This window comes from Notolepis coatsorum (assembly GCF_963971535.1).
Source record: "Notolepis coatsorum genome assembly, chromosome: 2".
Classification (NCBI taxonomy): domain Eukaryota; kingdom Metazoa; phylum Chordata; class Actinopteri; order Aulopiformes; family Paralepididae; genus Notolepis; species Notolepis coatsorum.
The window spans coordinates 63,860,339-63,886,468 of record NC_140166.1 but is presented as its reverse complement, the minus strand read 5'-3'; the positions used below and the strand labels follow the sequence as shown (position 1 = coordinate 63,886,468).

At 40.6% G+C, this 26,130-nt stretch overlaps 1 protein-coding gene across 1 annotated transcript; it reads left to right on the top strand.

Annotated features, from left to right (window-relative positions):
• The first annotated feature begins 87 nt into the window (after positions 1–87).
• cdkn2aip (CDKN2A interacting protein) lies at positions 88–26,066 on the top strand. The gene is made up of 4 exons (XM_084308006.1): positions 88–134; positions 829–1,081; positions 14,357–14,481; positions 24,281–26,066. The coding sequence occupies exons 2-4, from the start codon at positions 831–833 to the stop codon at positions 24,814–24,816; spliced, it is 912 nt and encodes a 303-aa protein (XP_084164132.1). The 5' UTR covers positions 88–134; positions 829–830; the 3' UTR covers positions 24,817–26,066.
• Positions 26,067–26,130: the final 64 nt, after the last annotated feature.

Genomic DNA, 26,130 nt, shown 5'->3' with positions numbered 1-26,130 from the left:
AATGTAGTTTATTATCCACCAAAAGACTACGGGCTCCACCCGTAGGGAACTACAATTCCCGTGTTGTCGCTGGGAAGTGTAGTTCAACCCCCTGCTAGCCGACGCTACCGACGGAGACAGACAGCTACTTAAAGGTTAGTTAGTTAGTTAGTTAGCTAACCTAGTCTAGCCGAGCTAACCCACTGTATGAGCTAGTAGACTGACATGGGCGAGACATTAACTCGAGCTAAACCGATGAAATTGTCCCCAACGGTCCCAATATTAGCTAGCTAGCATTAGCTTAGCCTAACTTAGTCCTTGCTACAAGCAGCTAAACAGACGGCAACAACAACAACTAACCAGCTAGTTTAGTCATTCTAAAACTAACCTGACCCTCACATCTCTTCCTCCACAGACTCAAGTATATATATAGCTTTTGATTTTTTTATCTACATCAGTATTTCAGCCCCTCAAGTCGAGTTGGTGAACATTATTAGAGTGTACCTGTTGTTGTTGTTGTTGTTGTTGTTGTTGTTGTTCAGCTACAGCAGAAAGTGCTGACGTTAGGTAGGTAGGTTTTATTTAGACAACAAACATACAGATGATCACATGAGTATTTGCTTTGTCAGGGATAGAAACGAAAAGTCCAACAACTTATTTCCACCATTGTCCCTGGAGTCAAGGATGCTTGGTTCATACACACATACCACTCACTAGTTAATATTTCACAATCATTACATTTGATAGTAGTAATAATGGCACACACAATCATTAATTAATACACCAAACATGCGCATTTGTTTCCTGTGTTATGTGTTTGTTTGTGTGTGTGTGTTGATGACTTGACAGTGATGGCGGAGGAGAGGCGAGAAGAGGACACTGAGGTCTCTGAGTTTCTGGCTCAGAACCCGGCCCTGGCCCACTGGCTGGAGACGGTTCGGGGCTACTGTGAGACCACCAAGCAGTGGACCGCCAGGCGGGAGTTCATCCTCAGGAACATAGAGGCATTCCCCACCCTGGAGCCAGGCGTCCCCAGTCCCTGTCTGGAGCGACTACTGTCCCTGTCCATGTGTTGGGGCAATCACGTCTTCCTGGGCTGCAGGTAGTTATATACCTCCTCTCCTCCTCCTCAACACCTGATCGGGCTACTCCCCTGAGACACTGTGTCCCCTGAGACACACACACATGTAGACATTAATATCTCTCTGAGACACACATACATGTAGACATTAATATATCTCTCTGAGACACACATACATGTAGACATTAATATCTCTCTGAGACACACATACATGTAGACATTAATACCTCTGAGACACACATACATGTAGACATTAATATCTCTCTGAGACACACACACATGTAGACATTAATATCTCTCTCTGAGACACACACATGTAGACATTAATATCTCTCTGAGACACACATACATGTAGACATTAATATCTCTCTGAGACACACATACATGTAGACATTAATATCTCTCTGAGACACACACACATGTAGACATTAATATCTCTCTCTGAGACACACATACATGTAGACATTAATATCTCTGAGACACACATACATGTGATGTAGATATTAATATCTCTGAGACACACATACATGTAGACATTAATATCTCTCTCTGAGACACACATACATGTAGACATTAATATCTCTCTGAGACACACATACATGTAGACATTAATATCTCTCTGAGACACACATACATGTAGACATTAATATCTCACTGAGACACATACATGTAGACATTAATATCTCTCTGAGACACACATACATGTAGACATTAATATCTCTCTGAGACACATACATGTAGACATTAATATCTCTCTGAGACACACATACATGTAGACATTAATATCTCTGAGACACACATACATGTAGACATTAATATCTCTCTGAGACACACATGCATGTAGACATTAATATCTCTGAGACACACATACATGTGATGTAGATATTAATATCTCTGAGACACACATACATGTAGACATTAATATCTCTCTCTGAGACACACATACATGTAGACATTAATATCTCTCTGAGACACACATACATGTAGACATTAATATCTCTCTGAGACACACATACATGTAGACATTAATATCTCACTGAGACACATACATGTAGACATTAATATCTCTCTGAGACACACATACATGTAGACATTAATATCTCTCTCTGAGACACATACATGTAGACATTAATATCTCTCTGAGACACACATACATGTAGACATTAATATCTCTGAGACACACATACATGTAGACATTAATATCTCTCTGAGACACACATACATGTAGACATTAATATCTCTCTGAGACACACATACATGTAGACATTAATATCTCTCTGAGACACACATACATGTAGACATTAATATCTCTCTGAGACACACATACATGTAGACATTAATATCTCTCTGAGACACACATACATGTAGACATTAATATCTCTCTGAGACACACATACATGTAGACATTAATATCTCTCTGAGACACACATACGTAGACATTAATATCTCTGACACACATACATGTAGACATTAATATCTCTCTGAGACACACATACATGTAGACATTAATATCTCTCTGAGACACACATACATGTAGACATTAATATCTCTCTCTGAGACACACACATGTAGACATTAATATCTCTGAGACACACATACATGTATACATTAATATCTCTGAGACACACATACATGTAGACATTAATATCTCTCTGAGACACACACACATGTAGACATTAATATCTCTCTCTGAGACACACATACATGTAGACATTAATATCTCTCTGAGACACACATACATGTAGACATTAATATCTCTCTCTGAGACACACACACATGTAGACATTAATATCTCTCTCTGAGACACACATACATGTAGACATTAATATCTCTCTGAGACACACATACATGTAGACATTAATATCTCTCTAAGACACACATACATGTAGACATTAATATCTCTGAGACACACATACATGTAGACATTAATATCTCTCTGAGACACACATGCATGTAGACATTAATATCTCTCTGAGACACACATACGTAGACATTAATATCTCTGAGACACACATACATGTAGACATTAATATCTCTGAGACACACATACATGTAGACATTAATATCTCTCTGAGACACACATACATGTAGACATTAATATCTCTCTGAGACACACATACATGTAGACATTAATATCTCTCTCTGAGACACACACATGTAGACATTAATATCTCTCTGAGACACACACACATGTAGACATTAATATCTCTGAGACACACATACATGTAGACATTAATATCTCTGAGACACACATACATGTAGACATTAATATCTCTCTCTGAGACACACACATGTAGACATTAATATCTCTGAGACACACATACATGTAGACATTAATATCTCTCTGAGACACACATACATGTAGATATTAATATCTCTGAGACACACATACATCTATACATTAATATCTCTCTGAGACACACATACATGTAGACATTAATATCTCTGAGACACACATACATGTATACATTAATATCTCTCTGAGACACATACATGTAGACATTAATATCTCTCTGAGACACACATACATGTAGACATTAATATCTCTGAGACACACATACATGTAGACATTAATATCTCTCTGAGACACACATACATGTAGACATTAATATCTCTCTGAGACACACACACATGTAGACATTAATATCTCTCTGAGACACACATACATGTAGACATTAATATCTCTCTCCGAGACACACATACATGTAGACATTAATATCTCTCTGAGACACACATACATGTAGACATTAATATCTCTGAGACACACATACATGTATACATTAATATCTCTCTGAGACACACACATGTAGACATTAATATCTCCGAGACACACATACATGTATACATTAATATCTCTCTGAGACACACATACATGTAGACATTAATATCTCTCTCCGAGACACACATACATGTAGACATTAATATCTCTCTCCGAGACACACATACATGTAGACATTAATATCTCTCTCCGAGACACACATACATGTAGACATTAATATCTCTGAGACACACATACATGTAGACATTAATATCTCTGAGACACACATACATGTAGACATTAATATCTCTCTCTGAGACACGCATACATCTAGACATTAATATCTCTGAGACACACATACATGTAGACATTAATATCTCTGAGACACACATACATGTAGACATTAATATCTCTCTCTGAGACACATACATGTAGACATTAATATCTCTCTGAGACACACATACATGTAGACATTAATATCTCTCTGAGACACATACATGTAGACATTAATATCTCTCTGAGACACACATACATGTAGACATTAATATCTCTCTGAGACACACACACATGTAGACATTAATATCTCTGAGACACACATACATGTAGACATTAATATCTCTCTGAGACACACATACCTGTAGACATTAATATCTCTCTGAGACACACATACATGTAGACATTAATATCTCTCTCTGAGACACACATACATGTAGACATTAATATCTCTCTGAGACACACATACATGTAGACATTAATATCTCTCTCTGAGACACACACACATGTAGACATTAATATCTCTCTCTGAGACACACATACATGTAGACATTCATATCTCACTGAGACACACATACATGTAGACATTAATATCTCTCTGAGACACACATACATGTAGACATTAATATCTCTCTCCGAGACACACATACATGTATACATTAATATCTCTCTGAGACACACATACATGTAGACATTAATATCTCTGAGACACACATACATGTAGACATTAATATCTCTCTCCGAGACACACATACATGTAGACATTAATATCTCTGAGACACGCATACATGTAGACATTAATATCTCTCTCTGAGACACATACATGTAGACATTAATATCTCTCTGAGACACACATACATGTAGACATTAATATCTCTGAGACACACACACATGTAGACATTAATATCTCTGAGACACACACATGTAGACATTAATATCTCTCTGAGACACACATACATGTAGACATTAATATCTCTGAGACACACATACATGTATACATTAATATCTCTCTGAGACACACATACATGTAGACATTAATATCTCTCTGAGACACACATACATGTAGACATTAATATCTCTGAGACACACGTACATGTAGACATTAATATCTCTCTGAGACACACATACATGTAGACATTAATATCTCTCTGAGACACACATACATGTAGGATGATGTAGACATTAATATCTCTGAGACACACATACATGTAGACATTAATATCTCTCTGAGACACACACACATGTATACATTAATATCTCTCTGAGACACACATACATGTAGACATTAATATCTCTCTCCGAGACACACATACATGTAGACATTAATATCTCTCTGAGACACACATACATGTAGACATTAATATCTCTGAGACACACATACATGTATACATTAATATCTCTCTGAGACACACACATGTAGACATTAATATCTCCGAGACACACATACATGTATACATTAATATCTCTCTGAGACACATACATGTAGACATTAATATCTCTCTCCGAGACACACATACATGTAGACATTAATATCTCTCTCCGAGACACACATACATGTAGACATTAATATCTCTCTCCGAGACACACATACATGTAGACATTAATATCTCTGAGACACACATACATGTAGACATTAATATCTCTGAGACACACATACATGTAGACATTAATATCTCTCTGAGACACGCATACATCTAGACATTAATATCTCTCTGAGACACACATACATGTAGACATTAATATCTCTGAGACACACATACATGTAGACATTAATATCTCTCTCTGAGACACATACATGTAGACATTAATATCTCTGAGACACACATACATGTAGACATTAATATCTCTCTCTGAGACACATACATGTAGACATTAATATCTCTCTGAGACACACATACATGTAGACATTAATATCTCTGAGACACATACATGTAGACATTAATATCTCTCTGAGACACACATACATGTAGACATTAATATCTCTCTGAGACACACACACATGTAGACATTAATATCTCTCTCTGAGACACACATACATGTAGACATTAATATCTCTCTCTGAGACACACACATGTAGACATTAATATCTCTCTCTGAGACACACATACATGTAGACATTAATATCTCACTGAGACACACATACATGTAGACATTAATATCTCTCTGAGACACACATACATGTAGACATTAATATCTCTCTCCGAGACACACATACATGTATACATTAATATCTCTGAGACACACATACATGTAGACATTAATATCTCTCTCCGAGACACACATACATGTAGACATTAATATCTCTGAGACACGCATACATGTAGACATTAATATCTCTCTCTGAGACACATACATGTAGACATTAATATCTCTCTGAGACACACATACATGTAGACATTAATATCTCTGAGACACACACACATGTAGACATTAATATCTCTCTGATACACATACATGTAGACATTAATATCTCTCTGAGACACACATACATGTAGACATTAATATCTCTCTGAGACACATACACATGTAGACATTAATATCTCTGAGACACACATACATGTAGACATTAATATCTCTCTGAGACACACATACATGTAGACATTAATATCTCTCTCTGAGACACACATACATGTAGACATTAATATCTCTCTCTGAGACACACATACATGTAGACATTAATATCTCTCTCTGAGACACACATACATGTAGACATTAATATCTCTCTGAGACACACATACATGTAGACATTAATATCTCTCTGAGACACACATACATTTAGACATTAATATCTCTCTCTCTCTGAGACACACATACATGTAGACATTAATATCTCTTTGAGACACACATACATGTATACATTAATATCTCTCTCTGAGACACACATACATGTAGACATTAATATCTCTCTGAGACACACATACATGTAGACATTAATACCTCTCTGAGACACACACACATGTAGACCATAATATCTCTGAGACACACACACATGTAGACATTAATATCTCTCTGAGACACACATACATGTAGACATTAATATCTCTCTGAGACACACATACATGTAGACATTAATATCTCTTTGAGACACACATACATGTAGACATTAATATCTCTCTGAGACACACATGCATGTAGACATTAATATCTCTCTGAGACACACATACATGTAGACATTTATATCTCTGAGACACACATGTAGACATTAATATCTCTGAGACACACATACATGTAGACATTAATATCTCTCTGAGACACACATACATGTAGACATTAATACCTCTGAGACACACATACATGTAGACATTAATATCTCTCTGAGACACACATACATGTAGACATTAATATCTCTCTGAGACACACACATGTAGACATTAATATCTCTCTGAGACACACATACATGTAGACATTAATACCTCTGAGACACACACACATGTAGACATTAATATCTCTCTGAGACACACATACATGTAGACATTAATATCTCTCTCTGAGACACACATACATGTAGACCCTCTCTCTGAGACACACATACATGTAGACATTAATATCTCTCTGAGACACACATACATGTAGACATTAATATCTCTCTGAGACACACATACATTTAGACATTAATATCTCTGAGACACACATACATGTAGACATTAATATCTCTCTGAGACACACATACATGTAGACATTAATATCTCTCTGAGACACATACACATGTAGACATTAATATCTCTGAGACACACATACATGTAGACATTAATATCTCTCTGAGACACACATACATGTAGACATTAATATCTCTCTCTGAGACACACATACATGTAGACATTAATATCTCTCTCTGAGACACACATACATGTAGACATTAATATCTCTCTCCGAGACACACATACATGTAGACATTAATATCTCTTTGAGACACACATACATGTAGACATTAATATCTCTCTGAGACACACATGCATGTAGACATTAATATCTCTCTGAGACACACATACATGTAGACATTTATATCTCTGAGACACACATGTAGACATTAATATCTCTGAGACACACATACATGTAGACATTAATATCTCTCTGAGACACACATACATGTAGACATTAATACCTCTCTGAGACACACATACATGTAGACATTAATATCTCTCTGAGACACACATACATGTAGACATTAATATCTCTCTGAGACACACACATGTAGACATTAATATCTCTCTGAGACACACATACATGTAGACATTAATACCTCTGAGACACACACACATGTAGACATTAATATCTCTCTGAGACACACATACATGTAGACATTAATATCTCTCTCTGAGACACACATACATGTAGACCCTCTCTCTGAGACACACATACATGTAGACATTAATATCTCTCTGAGACACACATACATGTAGACATTAATATCTCTCTGAGACACACATACATTTAGACATTAATATCTCTGAGACACACATACATGTAGACATTAATATCTCTCTGAGACACACATACATTTAGACATTAATATCTCTCTCTGAGACACACATACATGTAGACATTAACACTTTGAGTGCCGGGACACGTCTTTTCACGTCTTTGCTGGCCATGCTAAAGTTGCCGGGGGACGCTGTACAGCGTCCTTATATCAATATTTAAAAAATCTGCGATCGGATTCATAATGTCCCTCCGCTGGCCTGAGATCCACCAGCAGGACCCACTGAGCTCTCTGGCGGTTCAGGAGCTCCATCTGGTGGCCGATCGGTGCAATCGCCAAAACAGGATGTTGAATAGAGGTTGTCATGACGACCGTAGTACTTCCGGGCGCTCGCTATGGTTCATGTGACTCTGGCTCGTCACGCTACACGGTGATCGATTGCCAATAACTCGATAAACAACATGATTTGGACGTATATATCATTATACAAGCTGGAGATGGACCGGGTAAAAATATATCCCATAATGATAAAATTTCTACTCGACGATGATCGGCCAACGGCGCGCGGAGACTGGGGTGAGTTTCAGCGTGTAACGTTACCTTCTTCGATAATAACTGATATTATCAACATTTGACCCACATTAGATGATTGGTATAACGCTGCCCACGGAATTATAAACGCCCCCTCGCCCATCCGGTCAACATCAGATGACGTGTAGTAACTTCTAGAAGTACGTCTAGTTGGAATTTTTTATATCGCGCTGATTGCCATCAAACTGTATTTCATCATCAATATAATGCATTTGGGGCTATATATCACGTTCTGGAGAAAGCTGCAGAAAGAGATGAAAACATACTTATACATTAGACCATACTTTACCTCTTCACCAAGGCTTTCCCCATCAGTTAGTTTTAGATTAAATTAGGTCCATTATCCCCTACTTTCCCTCATCCCCTCTTCCCCCTCCCCCCCTACTTTCCTTGCCCTATTTTTTGTCCTGATTGTAAAGCGACCTTGGGTTCTATGAAAGGCGCTATATAAATTTGATTTATTATTATTATTATTATTACTATGAATATGTGAATGAAAAAGTTTAACGTTGCTACACAATGAACAATACATATAGGACTTTGAATGGGCCCTAATAATGGCAATGTAGCAATAGAATTTAAAAAGTTATAGCCCTGCAAAGAAGGGGACTTTCTCCATAGACAAATAGCGCTGGCAATCTATGGTATATCATTAATTTAACCTTAGGCAACCAAAGTGTTAATATCGCTCTGAGACACACATACATGTAGACATTAATATCTCTGAGACACACATACATGTAGACATTAATATCTCTCTGAGACACATACATGTAGACATTCATATCTTTCTCTGAGACACACATACATGTAGACATTAATATCTCTCTGAGACACACATACATGTAGACATTAATATCTCTCTGAGACACACATACATGTAGACATTAATATCTCTCTGAGACGCATACATGTAGACATTCATATCTTTCTCTGAGACACATACATGTAGACATTAATATCTCTCTCTGAGACACGCATACATGTAGACCCTCTCTATGAGACACACATACATGTAGACATTAATATCTCTCTGAGACACACATACACGTAGACATTAATATCTCTCTGAGACACGCATACATGTAGACATTAATATCTCTGAGACACACATACATGTATACATTAATATCTCTCTGAGACACACATACATGTAGACATTAATATCTCTCTGAGACACACATACATGTAGACATTAATCTCTCTCTCTGAGACACACACACATGTAGACATTAATATCTCTCTCTGAGACACACATACATGTAGACATTAATATCTCTTTGAGACACACATACATGTAGACATTAATATCTCTCTGAGACACACATACATGTAGACATTAATATCTCTCTGAGACACACATACATGTAGACATTAATATCTCTCTGAGACACACATACATGTAGACATTAATATCTCTGAGACACACACACATGTAGACATTAATATCTCTGAGACACACATACATGTAGACATTAATATCTCTCTGAGACACATACATATAGACATTAATATCTCTCTCAGACACACACATGTAGACATTAATATCTCTCTGAGACACACACACATGTAGACATTAATATCTCTCTGAGACACACATACATGTAGACATTAATATCTCTCTGAGACACACATACATGTAGACATTAATATCTCTCTGAGACACACATACATGTAGACATTAATATCTCTCTGAGACACACACACATGTAGACATTAATACCTCTCTGAGACACACACACATGTAGACATTAATATCTCTCTGAGACACACATACATGTAGACATTAATATCTCTCTGAAACACACATACATGTAGACATTAATATCTCTCTGAGACACACATACATGTAGACATTAATATCTCTCTCTGAGACACGCATACATGTAGACCCTCTCTCTGAGACACACATACATGTAGACATTAATACATCTCTGAGACACACATACATGTAGACCCTCTCTCTGAGACACGCATACATATAGACATTAATATCTCAGACACACATACATGTAGACCATAATATCTCTCTGAGACACACACACATGTAGACATTAATATCTCTCTGAGACACACATACATGTAGACATTAATATCTCTCTGAGACACACATACACGTAGACATTAATATCTCTCTCTGAGACACACATACATGTAGACATTAATATCTCTCTGAGACACACATACATGTAGACATTAATCTCTCTCTGAGACACACACACATGTAGACATTAATATCTCTCTCTGAGACACACATACATGTAGACCCTCTCTGAGACACACACACATGTAGACATTAATATCTCTTTGAGACACACATACATGTAGACATTAATATCTCTCTGAGACACACATACATCTAGACATTAATATCTCTTTGAGACACACATACATGTAGACATTAATATCTCTCTGAGACACACATACATGTAGACATTAATATCTCTGAGACACACATACATGTAGACATTAATATCTCTCTCTGAGACACACATACATGTAGACATTAATATCTCTTTGAGACACACATACATGTAGACATTAATATCTCTCTGAGACACACATACATGTAGACATTAATATCTCTCTGAGACACACATACATGTAGACATTAATATCTCTCTGAGACACACATACATGTAGACATTAATATCTCTCTGAGACACACATACATGTAGACAATATACATTAATATCTCTGAGACACACATACATGTAGACATTAATATCTCTCTCTGAGACACATACATATAGACATTAATATCTCTCTCTGAGACACACACATGTAGACATTAATATCTCTCTGAGACACACACACATGTAGACATTAATATCTCTCTGAGACACACATACATGTAGACATTAATATCTCTCTGAGACACACATACATGTAGACATTAATATCTCTCTGAGACACACATACATGTAGACATTAATATCTCTCTGAGACACACATACATGTAGACATTAATACCTCTCTGAGACACACACACATGTAGACATTAATATCTCTCTGAGACACATACATGTAGACATTAATATCTCTCTGAAACACACATACATGTAGACATTAATATCTCTCTGAGACACACATACATGTAGACATTAATATCTCTCTCTGAGACACACATACATGTAGACCCTCTCTCTGAGACACACATACATGTAGACATTAATATCTCTGAGACACACATACATGTAGACCCTCTCTCTGAGACACACATACATATAGACATTAATATCTCTGAGACACACATACATGTAGACCATAATATCTCTCTGAGACACACACACATGTAGACATTAATATCTCTCTTAGACACACATACATGTAGACATTAATATCTCTCTGAGACACACATACATGTAGACATTAATATCTCTCTCTGAGACACACATACATGTAGACATTAATATCTCTCTGAGACACACATACATGTAGACATTAATCTCTCTCTCTGAGACACACACACATGTAGACATTAATATCTCTCTCTGAGACACACATACATGTAGATCCTCTCTGAGACACACACACATGTAGACATTAATATCTCTGAGACACACATACATGTAGACCATAATATCTCTCTGAGACACACACACATGTAGACATTAATATCTCTCTTAGACACACATACATGTAGACATTAATATCTCTCTGAGACACACATACATGTAGACATTAATCTCTCTCTCTGAGACACACACACATGTAGACATTAATATCTCTCTCTGAGACACACATACATGTAGACCCTCTCTGAGACACACATACATGTAGACATTAATATCTCTCTGAGACACACATACATGTAGACATTAATATCTCTTTGAGACACACATACATGTAGACATTAATATCTCTCTGAGACACACATACATGTAGACATTAATATCTCTGAGACACACATACATGTAGACATTCATATCTCTCTCTGAGACACATACATATAGACATTAATATCTCTGAGACACACATGTAGACAATTAATATCTCTCAGACACACACACATGTAGACATTAATATCTCTCTGAGACACACATACATGTAGACATTAATATCTCTCTCCGAGACACACATACATGTAGACATTAATATCTCTCTGAGACACACATACATGTAGACATTAATATCTCTCTCCGAGACACACATACATGTAGACATTAATATCTCTCTCTGAGACACACACATACATGTAGACATTAATATCTCTCTGAGACACGCATGTAGACATTAATATCTCTCTCCGAGACACACATACATGTATACATTAATATCTCTCTGAGACACACATACATGTAGACATTAATATCTCTCTGAGACACACATACATATAGACAGTAATATCTCTATGAGACACACATACATGTAGACATTAATATCTCTTTGAGACACATATACATGTAGACATTAATATCTCTGAGACACACATACATGTAGACATTAATATCTCTGAGACACACATACATGTAGACATTAATATCTCTCTCTGAGACACATACATATAGACATTAATATCTCTCTGAGACACACACATGTAGACATTAATATCTCTCTGAGACACACACACATGTAGACATTAATATCTCTCTGAGACACACATACATGTAGACATTAATATCTCTCTCCGAGACACACATACATGTAGACATTAATATCTCTCTGAGACAAACATACATGTAGTGTGGCAATTCCAGGTGTAGGGGTGGCAGAATAAAACAACAGACAGACGAGTTGCGTTTCCCAAAATAATACTTTTCCTTTTTATTTACTAATCAAACAAACACTTCCTGGTTCTCCTCACTCTCTCTCTCTCTGACTTCAACTTATACTGTCTGCCGGGCGGCTTCTCCGCTCGCCGGACTGTCTCCTCGCCCCTGACACGAGAGAGTGAGAGGGTGTCCTTGGGCCCTATTTTGTTCACCCTCCTCACCACGCGCACCGCGTTGTGATTCGCTAGTTGGTCTTGATGGCCTTCTAGCGACAGGTGCGTCTGGAAGCGGACGCTCCCCAAATATGGGCAGTGCCTAGACATTGGCCCGTTACGTAGCGTCCTTCAATCACCAAGCCCAGTGGTGGCTTGGGGTTGCCACAGTAGATATTAATACCGGTATCTCTCTGAGACACGCATACGGGAGTAACATGGGATCTTGAGGGTGGGAGTGCCCATGGTGGGAGAAGGGACCAGGATTTTGTTTGGCGTCATATGTGAATATCTCTGTGATGAAGACCTGGGTGTCTCCTCTGCCAGGTACCCCCAGGATGTGATGGAGAAGATCCAGAAGATGGGGGAGGGGCTGGTGGTCCGAGACGCTCCCGTCAGAACAACCAGAGATGAAATCATGGCCAAAGCTGCCGGGAAGAGGAGCTCTGGAGGTACGACCTCCGAGTCACAACCACCTTATTCTCCACATCCAATCAATGTCCACCTTATTCTCCACATCCAATCAATGTCAATATGTAAATGTCAAAAAAGAAAAATTATAATAATTGAGTTTGACTTTTTTGTTTGTTCTTTGTTATTTTTTTATTTTGTATATACATTTATTACTTGGAACGGCTTAAGGCTATATATGTACTTGATGTTTGTTATGTTATGTTGCATATTTGAAATAAACTTCAATCAAATCAAAATAAAATAAAAAATTCCCAAGAATTAGCTTAACCCAAAGCCACAGTCATCTAATCTCCAAATCAAATCTGTTCTAGTACAGCAGACATTTACATTACATTTACAATACATTTACATTACATTCACATTTACATTTAGTCATTTAGCTGAACTCTTTTATCCAAAGCCACTTACAAGTTCTGTACAAGTCAGCAGGAAGGGTACAACTCTTACAGCTAACAATGTTCATCAAACAGTGCTGAAACCTGGGTGCTGCAGTGAAGAGTGCCTAGTAGTAGAGATATATTAGTATAGTAGGAAGAGTGCATGATAGTATTAGACAGTAGTGATGAGTGTCTAGTAGTAAAGACATATTAGTATAGTAGGAAGAGTGCATGATAGTATTAGACAGTAGTGGTGAGTGTCTAGTAGTAAAGACATATTAGTATAGTAGGAAGAGTGCATGATAGTATTAGACAGTAGTGATGAGTGTCTAGTAGTAAAGACATATTAGTATAGTAGGAAGAGTGCATGATAGTATTAGACAGTAGTGATGAGTGTCTAGTAGTAAAGACATATTAGTATAGTAGGAAGAGTGCATGATAGTATTAGACAGTAGTGATGAGTGTCTAGTAGTAAAGACATATTAGTATAGTAGGAAGAGTGCATGATAGTATTAGACAGTAGTGATGAGTGTCTAGTAGTAAAGACATATTAGTATAGTAGGAAGAGTGCATGATAGTATTAGACAGTAGTGATGAGTGTCTAGTAGTAAAGACATATTAGTATAGTAGGAAGAGTGCATGATAGTATTAGACAGTAGTGATGAGTGTCTAGTAGTAGAGACATATTAGTATAGTAGGAAGAGTGCATGATAGTATTAGACAGTAGTGATGAGTGTCTAGTAGTAGAGACATATTAGTATAGTAGGAAGAGTGCATGATAGTATTAGACAGTAGTGATGAGTGTCTAGTAGTAGAGACATATTAGTATAGTAGGAGTCCACCATTATTCCTGTACCCAATAAATCCACGCCCGCTTGCCTCAACGACTATCGCCCTGTAGCTCTCACCTCCATAGCCATGAAGTGCTTTGAGAAGCTAGTGAAGGGCTACATCTGTTCCTCCCTCCCCATCACCTTGGACCCCCTGCAATTTGCATATTGCCCCAACAGGTCCACGGAGGACACCATAGCCCATGTGCTGCACACAGCAGCATCACACCTGGAGAAAAGGCAGGGGAACTATGTCAGCATTCAATACCATACCTCCAAAGTCGTAGCCAAGCTCAGGGACCTGGGCTTGAACTATGACCTCTGCCAGTGGGTCTTGGACTTCCTGACAGGAAGACCCCAGGTAGTGAGAGCAGGCAACTGCACCTCCTCATCCATCACTCAACACAGGGGCCCCCCAGGGCTGTGTTCTGAGTCCCCTCTTCTACTCGCTGTACACACATGACTGTGTGGTGCAGCGGAACAGCAACACAATTATCAAGTTTGCTGATGACACAGTTGTGGTGGGCCTGATCTCTGCAAACGACGAGAGGGCCTACCTGGGAGAGGTAGAGGACCTGGCGCTGTGGTGTCGGGAGAACAGCCTCTCCCTGAACATCAGCAAAACGAAAGAGATGATTGTGGACTTTAGGAGGTGGGCTTCCCACTCTCCAGGACATTTACAACAAGCGTTGCAGGGCTAAGGCTAAGAGAATAACCAAAGACTCTAGTCATCCAAACAACTGCCTCTTTGAACTGCTGCGGTCAGGCAAGCGCTACCGGAGTCTCATGGCAAGCACAGAGACTCAGAAGGAGCTTCTATCCCCAGGCCATCAGGATGCTCAATGACAATGAACAATAACAGACCATCATCTACACACTCACAGCACACACATCCACATGTACACACTCACTTTAAACAAACACTCACCCTAACACCCACTTTACTCACTTTAGACACTTTAAGTTACACTAAATTATATTTATCTATTATTAAAGAGATTTGCACTAGATTTATACCTCATTTGCACCTTACCCTAAGTTTTGTACCTCATTTCTGCATTGTACCTCACTGTTACCCATTTTACTCTGTATTGTATATATGTATATATTGAACATTCCTTTACTTACTTTTTTGAAGCACACTCAGGGGCTCATACAGACACAAGCATTTCATCGTAAAGTATTCTGTATTTTATTGTGACAAATAATAAATAAACTTGAAAACTAGGAAGAGTGCCTACTAGTAGTAGAGACATATTAGTATAGTAGGAAGAGTGCATGATAGTATTAGACAGTAGTGATGAGTGTCTAGTAGGGCTGGGCGATACGGCCTCTAAATAATATCGTGATATTTTGTGTTATCAATGAAATTAATGAATATTATCAACAAAAGCAACGGAATTGTTTCTGTATACACATTTATAAACACGAGGCATATTTAGCCCAAATATGTTGCCAGAACATAAAAAAAGAAAATTAGTTCACATGTGCTTTTCAAGAATGAAAACATTTTGATTTAATGGGAAGGGTGTGCTTGTACATTTGAACAGTTCCATGATACGTGGCTGCGTTGTGCTGAGAAAGAGCCAGCGATCCGCTTCTACTCTGAGGCGAGATCTGTATTTATTTTGTATTAAAAAAAATCCGGCCTCTCAGAGGTATGTTGATGCGAAGGGGACAAGCTTTCTCGGCGCAGCATTACACAACACTGGGTACTCGTTCTGGACTGATATCCAGAACTTTGCGACGACCTGTCCAGTAGGGCTGTCTTAAATACTTTGAAGCTTCGTTCGATGGGCATGGGATTCGAATGGGAAAATAAAATTTGAATATATTGTTTGTCTAAGATTTTAAAAGGTTTAAACTTTACAGCACTGACAATTCTCTATAGTATTTTTTATAGTGTCCCGACCCATATAAAAACATGTCTTAAAGTTTAGCTGTAGCCCTATTTTCAGAAATCTCGCCTAAAGGTACATGCCTAAGTAAATGGAAGATTGCTCCACTTCTACACGGCCAATTTGCATGTTCTTGGTATCTAGGGACCTGGGGTATGTATTTCCAGTGTCAGAAATATTGTGTCTGTTACTAGGCTTGAGTAAATTGTAATGAAAAAAGGGAGAATATAAATTATGATTTAGTTTTGCATCTGTGCCGGTGAATAACACCATGTTACAATTGTGAGCAAGCCGAGCTCGCTCACTGAGCTCATTCAGCACCTTCTTGAGATCAAGTGTAAAAAGCAAATGAATAAAGGGAAGATGATTAAACCGAAGGATTTGTAGATACAGTAATAAATGATCATCGATTTTAACCCTTTCTCTGCCACGCTTATGTACATCCTTATACCATCCTCTGCCAGCTCTATTTGTCTATGGAGAAGTTCCCCTTCTTTGCAGGGCTATAACTTTTTAAATTGTATTGCTAAATTGACATTACTATGGCCCATTCAACGTCAATTATCTATCGTTTAGGATGTAGCAACGTTCTACTTTTTCATTCACATATTCATACTAAAATACGGTCTAAAGTATAAATATGTTTTTATCGTTTTCTGCAGCATTCTGCAGAACGTGATTTATAGCCCTAAATGCATTATATTGATGATCAAATAGTTTGATAGCGATCGGCGCCAGATAAAAAATTTCAAATGTACGTGCTTCTAGAAGTTACTACTCATCATCTGATGTTGACCGGATGGGGGGGGGGGGGGGGTCGTTTATAATTCCGTGGCCAACGTTAGATGATTCATGTAGTGTGGGTGATATGATCATCAGAGCAGTTTGTATCGAACACGGTAATAATAAACGCTGAAACTTACCCCAGTCTCTTCGGGCCGTTGGGCGATGAGCGTGGAGCAAAAAGATTGCTATTATGGGATGTTGAAATATGCGATCCATTTCCAGGTTGTATAATAGTATATACGTCCAAATCATGTTGTTTATAGAGAGTTGAGAGGAGATCAACAGGGGATCTCAAGACTCTGCGGGTGAAATATGATTGCCATCACAGATTTTTGAAATATTGATCTCAATGACGTGTTGCGGCGTCATTGGCAGATTACGCATGGCGGAGAATGACGTGTTAACTTGTCCTTGGCGATTAAAGGATTAATTATAAATTCATATTTGACCTTGAACTTGACCTTGACCTTATTATGGCCAAATCATACATCTATGGATAGGGAAAATGCTCCTCTTTCCAATGGCAGGGTTGAATCTGGATTTAGTCATTTCCTTGCGGTTTTACGATTAAAGAGATATAATTAGCATTTTTCCGATAAATTCGTATTTTCGGTAAATCGTATAAAACATCGGTAAAAATGAAAATATACACTTTGACTACTGTTTTTTTTTTATCCACCTTTTCTCCCATTTTTCAATTTTTCTCCCATCCCAATTTCGTATCATCCAATTCAACCCTCCCCTGTCACGAACGCTGTTTCTTGCCTCCCACAAGCCGGCTGCAATGTGGACTAAGTCATACATAGCACGAGTCCCCTCCGATACTTGAGGTAACAGCAGTCGCATCTTTTCACCTGCGCGGCGCGATCTTTCGGCGTCAGGGGTCTGCGCTTTGGAGGGGCGCCGCCCCCATCGCTTCCTGATTCTACTGCGCAGGCGCACCAACCGACCTGTAGAAGTCGCTGTCCACAACGCCCGATCCCCACCCATCAGTTTCCCACCCCCTAATACTGCCAATGTGTATTAGTACGGACGACCAGCTAAACTGAAAGCAATGTGGAGCGCTGGGCTCGAACAGGCGAACCCAGCGTCTCCAGTATTCGTGGTGAGCGCCTTGCCCACTGCACCACGTAGTTTTGACTACCGCTTTGACTACTGTTTTGATAGGGTTATGTATTTACTCTTGGCTAAAAAAAAATAAATAAAAAAATAACCTCTTAACATCCAAGGGCCCAAATGTGGGCCCTCATGAGGACGATTCGCGACACGCCACTTTGCCGACCTCTAGCGGCTTGGGTGTGCATTTCTTTTAATACAATATATAGATAGAATTAAAGCCCTATTTGTTGCCTGTCATGTCAATTGCCCTTTCAGGTGACAAAATCCGTTCAGCGGTTCTCGAGTTACATGCCGATATGTGAGGCGTGCGCCAAAGTACACATTACCACCCCGACCTCCAGGGGCTCTAGCTCCGTCAATCATTTGGCGATCTCGAAATGTTTTGAACAGGGTTGTAGCCAATGAGTCTGGCTTTCCAATGATACCCCATGATATGATAATTGGGGATCTAATACGGTCTCTATTGATCGATTTATGATAAAGAAAAGCAGGGGGGACCTACGGGCTTAACAGGTTGATAAAAAATTTAGTCGAATTCTGCCTTTGTCTCTAATAACTACATATAAATATTTATATAATTGTTTGCTTTATAGACTAAGGTTGCAACATAATTATGTAATGTAATGTTGTTGGCTGTGTAACTGAGAGCAGCCGCCCAGGCAGCGCAGCTCCAGACTCATTATTAATTTAATTAATTAATCCGATCCAATCCACTTTATTTATATAGCACATTTAAAAACAACAAAGTTGAACAAAGTGCTGTACAAGTCCCACAATATAAATTGTTTTTTATTATTATTATTTTTAATCTTGAAGAATCTCGGCCCAGAAGCTTCGAATGCCAAAAAAGAATTCGAAGGTCAGCCATACTGTCCAGTGAATTTAACTTTCTCGTCACACGGAAGATCAATTTGCGCCTCCTGCTCAGACAGCGGGAGGCCTGTTGCGTCATGCGTAATGAACGGATCTAGGATCCAGTTGTCCAAATTGTCCGGGTGTCTTTCAGGAAAATTGTTCCGAAATTGTTCAATGAGCCCTTCTATGTGGCTACAGACGATGGGCTTCAAATAATTTTTTGCAACATTCTGTTCCTCCAAAAAGCCATCAAGCAGAGTAAATACCCCAACATCTCTGCTGGGTGCCAGAAACTGAGTTCCTTAATCCAGCTCTCCTTTTTAGCCGTGAGTCCAAACAGGTCTGTGTCCCGACCTTGTAGTCCCAGATTCAACGCATTGAGGCGGTCAAAGATGTCGGCTAGATATGCCAGCTGTGCCAGCCATTCATTATCATCAGCACATTTCTCTGCCAATGGGTTGTTTTTGTCTGCAAGGAAAATCTGCACTTTTTCTCTCTCTGCACTTCTGACAACAAACCTATCCATTGCGAGTGTCAAGGTTACACACAAGACGAGACGTGATCTCCGCAATTATACATGCACAGGATGTAGTGAGATGTGTAGGGCTGACCCCGAATAGTCGACTAATCTATCGAAAGGAGCCGTAGTCGACTGCCAACCTCTTAGTCGAATGCAAAAAAAATAAAATTATTATAATATATTTTTTTTATCATTCTTTCCAAAAGAAGAGGCCTAGAAGCGTGGCTAACGCTAATGGCACCCATACCAGAGGCTAACTGCCTAAGAAAACTGGCACAGAGGCACTGAAAGAGGATTTCGCCCATCTAATGAATAGAATAGAATAGAATAGACTTTTAATTGTCATTGCACACAGTATACAACGAAATTTCATGAACACACTAGACTAGACAAATATCAAGATGTATCCATCAGTGGACCAATTGCATGCTTTCGCAGAGGACAAGAAGCCTTCCGTCGACTCCTTCAGACATTAAGCACCCCCACAGCCCAAATGGAATGATAAAAAAAAATTACTTTGTTTTTTTTTCATATTTTTTTTTCTTAGTCGACTAATGGTCGACTATCGACAAATCCTTAGTCGAGGACAGCCTTAGAGATGTGTATTGGAATACTGTGCCCGGTGGATGAAGGGGCGAGACATGGCAAATACACACAGCTTCCAGGTGGAAAACTCTATCTGAGTTGGGCTCGTCGGTTTTTCTCTTGATTATTTGTTATTTTATTTGTTGCCAATGTGCAACCCCACTGTCACCTACCCGTGACCCCACTTTGGGTCGCGACCCGTAGTTTGAGAACCACTGAATTAGACACAGGAGTTGTTTATTTGTTTATTTTATGGATCCTCATTAGTCTACACCTATGGGTTAAAGACTATTCTTCCTGGGGTCCAAACACATAACTTACAACATTACAGTGCATTACATTACAGTAATAAAAAAAACAATAAAAACATAAACACTTTAGCCTAAGTACATTCTCCTTTTTTTTTTATCCACTTTTTCTCCCATTTTTTCTATATTTTCTCCCATCCCAATTTCGTATCATCCAATTCAACCCTCCCCTGTCACGGACGCTGTTTCTTGCCTCCCACAAGCCGGCTGTAATGTGGACTAAGTCATACATAGCACAAGTCCCCTCCGGTACTTGAGGTAACAGCAGTCGCATCTTTTCACCTGCGCAGCTCGATCTCTCAGTGGCGAGGAGTAACGCGTGGGAGGCTCACGCTGCCCCCGACACTTCCTGATTCTACTGCGCAGGCGCACCAACCGACCTGTAGGAGTCGCTGTCCACAACGCCCGATCCCCACCCATCAGTTTCCCACCCCCTAATACGGCCAATGTGTATTAGTACGGACGACCAGCTAAACTGAAAGCAAATGTGGAGCGCTGGGCTCGAACTGACGAGCCCAGCGTCTCCAGCATTTCGTGGCGAGTGCCTTGCCCACTACGTCACGTAGCCGCCTCGCCTAAGTACATTCTCAATATCTTCAAAATCTCACAGAAAAAAAACACAGGGGCGGCTGGGTGGCGCAGCGGACTAAGCGCTCATCACCAACGCGAGAGACACTGGTATTGAATCCGGCTGTCAGCGTTGCCTCCGGCTTGGCCGGTCGTCATACTGGCTCAATTGGCAGAGTCAGCGGGAGGGAAGCCGGTGGGGTGGTAATCTGGTCGTTGTAAACAGCGACTCCTACAGGTCGGTCAGGGCGCCTACACAGCGAGGGAGGGAGATGGTGAGTGTAGTGTGAGCCTCCCACACGTTACACCTCGCCAATGAGAGTCCGCACTGGCAGGTGAAAAGAAGTGGCTGGCTGACTCCGCATGTATCGGAGGGGACATGTGATAGTATCTATCAACCCTCCCTAGACCGACCAGTGGGGGGCACATGCGAGCAACGACCAGGAACGGGAGGGGGGAATTGGCACGACTAAATTGAAGAAAAAACACAGAAAAACAGGAGGAGAAAAAGTGGATAAAAAAATTAAAGGGGCTCCAGCCACAAATACAATACTAACTAATACTAATAAATCAGTAACTCATAGGGGTGGAACGGTACGCATTAGAACCGTGCACCGAACAATACACACATGCCCCGAACCGTGGAGGTCGTACCGAACGGTACGCATTCGGGGCATGTGTGTATTGTTTCGGTTATACTGTATAACGTTACGTTAGCTACAAGCTAACTAACTTTAGCCGCGAGCTAACTAATGTTAGCCGCAAGCTAACCGTGGAAACGCTCACAGAGAAGTGACTCCACGACACCAGTTTGATTAGTGGGGAAGGGGGGTATATTGACGAGTTAATACTTTTTGACAAATGTTGCCTATATTTTTCAGTCAGTTCGGTCTTTGTGTGCCAAACATTATTAAAGGTAACCCTTTTTTTTTACCAAATAAATGAGAAGTGAGCAATGCCTCCCCTCTTGCTGTGCCAACATCTCTCCTAGCTCTAACCGGTCACTGTCAAAATGATGTGCCTGATGTCAAACGGCCTCATTCTTTCAGTTTTTGCATGACTACGTCCTTGAGAATAACTGAAAAGTTGGATTATTTTTAGGCTATATATCTTATGTTGATGTATGGTATTTTTGGAGTATTACATTTAATTTTTTTTTTTAAAACAACGTATACCGAACAAAACCGAAAACCGTGATACGAACCGAACCGTCGATTTTGTGAACCGTTCTCCACCCCTAGACTAAGGCCCCGTTTAGACGGAAACGCTAGCAGGTGAATCCGCAAAAATATTTTTTCGGATGTGCCTTTCGTTTATAAGGAAACAGCGTTTTTACGGGGTGAAACCGCAAAAAAGTGAGACTACCTTCCAGGGTGGAATTCCTAGAAACGCTAAACCTTTGCGCTCTCATCTAAACTGTCAAACCGCATAAAACGATGACGAAAGGGTTGTCAAGGCTCTCGTCGCGTGTACTGCTTACATCACAGGCATGCGTCAGTAGCCTAGAAGCGTAAACAAAGCATGTCTGATTCTATCACCTGAAGGCTACATTGGCAGTACTTTTAAATACACAAGAATCTGTCCCGCGGCGTGACTGGACCCACTGTCTGTGAGTGACTCTGCTTTGGTCCAATCACATTCCCCACCCACAGTCTGCGAATCAGAGGCAGAGTAGGGCGGGTCTTCACAGCACGTCATGTGACATATGCGCCAATCGTGTGACAGCGGGGCTCAGTCGTCTGGAGTCGTTACAGCCTCGTCTGCACGGAGAATTCCATCCCAAAACGATAGTCTAAACGCAAAATTAAAAGTGAAACCGTAAGACTACTTTTGTGGTTTCTGTTCAGACTCTCTCCGTCTAAACGTAGCCTAACTCAACTCTGTCCTCCTGAAACTCAAAACTCAAAAACCTTTTCCGTCTTCCTCACACAGGCAGCAGCAACGACGCCGACGCCGGCTCCGTGAAGAAGAGGTGCGGCGGTCAGAAGGCCGGCCCCCGCCCCCAGGCCCCGGCGGAGCACCAGGCCTTCTTCAACCGGCTCTACAAGGCCGTGGCCTGGAAGCTGGTGTCGGCCGGGGGCTTCGGCCCCAACCTGGACCACTTCGAGATCCTGCGCGGCTGCGTGGAGTCGTGCAAGGAGAGCCTGGGCTGCGTGTTCGTGCCCCTGAAGGACATTACGGACCTGCCGGCCGGCCGCACACAGAAGGAGGGCCACGTGTGCGAGCTGCGCTGCCAGACGGTCTACCTGGGCACCGGGTACGGCCGCGACGAGGCCGCCGCCAAGGCCATGGCCTCCAAAGAGGCCCTGAAGGCCTTCCAGGGTCGCAAGGTCACCGTGAAGATCTGCAGGCGCCGGTTCAGAGGGCGGGACGTGGAGGACGTGCTCTTGTTGGACGACCAGCCGCGCAGCCAAGGCTTCCCCCCCGCCCTGAGCTACCCATTCCAGCCGGAGGAGAGCTCCTCGTAGCAGCACCCTGACCCTCCACCCTGGTTCTTCTGACCCGGTCCAGTCCAGCCGGAGCAGAGCTCCTCGTAGCAGCACCCTGACCCTCCACCCTGGTTCTTCTGACCCGGTCCAGCCCAGCCGGAGGAGAGCTCCTCGTAGCAGCACCCTGACCTCCACCCTGGTTCTTCTGACCCGGTCCAGTCCAGCCGGAGCAGAGCTCCTCGTAGCAGCACCCTGACCTCCAGGAAGAGGCTCGTTGGCGCAGAGCTTGTCGCTGTAAATGGTCATCGACAGTAAATTTGACTCTCATGCATCTGTGTGTTACCACGGCAACAGGCTTTATGTTGAGGTTTTAGCCTGGTCTTGCCGCTGGCACAGAGAGGAATTCATTACAGGATGAGAGACGAGACGACGCCAACAACATCCATCACCATGGTAACAACAAGACACCATCACATCACCATGGTGGTAACTCACATTGACTTTATTAATGACCATTTTCACCAGAAATCTTAGCTGTTCTCCGGCTTGGTCAGTCGTCCCTACCTACTAACACAATTGGCAAAACAGTGACTCCTACTGGCCGGCCGGGGGAACCTGTTCAGCAGGGAGGGGGTCTTGGGGGGGGGAAATAGCGTGAACCTCCGCACGCGTTACGTTCCCCCCAGTGAAACTCCTCGCTGTCGGGTGAAAAGAAGCGGCTGGCTGACTCCGCATGTATCGGAGGAGGCATGTGGTAGTTCCACACCCTCTCCCCAGGCCGACAGTGGGGGCAATGCGTGCTACGACCAGGAAGGGAATTGGCATAACGACAACAAAAAATTGGGATGGGTGGAAAAATACAGAAAAGCCCAAAAAGAAATAGAGTAAAAAAATGTAATAAAGATCTTAGCTATTTGTTTATTTCTCCGTGTGCTGCTTGCAGACCTGATGGACAGCCAGGTTGTGTTCCATCAAGCCCTTTATTACTCATGTCAGGCTCACATCTAAAAGAGACGACGGGGTTAGTAGATACTGGGCTAAAGGCTGTGTGGTGGCCAGGGAGAGTCTTGGCTGTGTGGGGACCATGTTATTAACATGATGACGATGACGACTATCTCTTTGTAATAGTTTTATTACTCTGCTTTATTTCTGCTTTATTTATTCTTGGAGTTTGGTTTTGTGGAGCCCGTTGCATCGTTTCTCCCTGACCGGTGTCGCGTGGCTGACCCGTGACGGTGTCGTGCAAATTTTGTTCTGGTTTGCAAATTAAAATCTTGTTCTGTTGTGTGTCTCTGTATAATGTCATCGATATCTGTCCAGAAACAACAAGCAGATTGGATGAGTAAAGCTAGT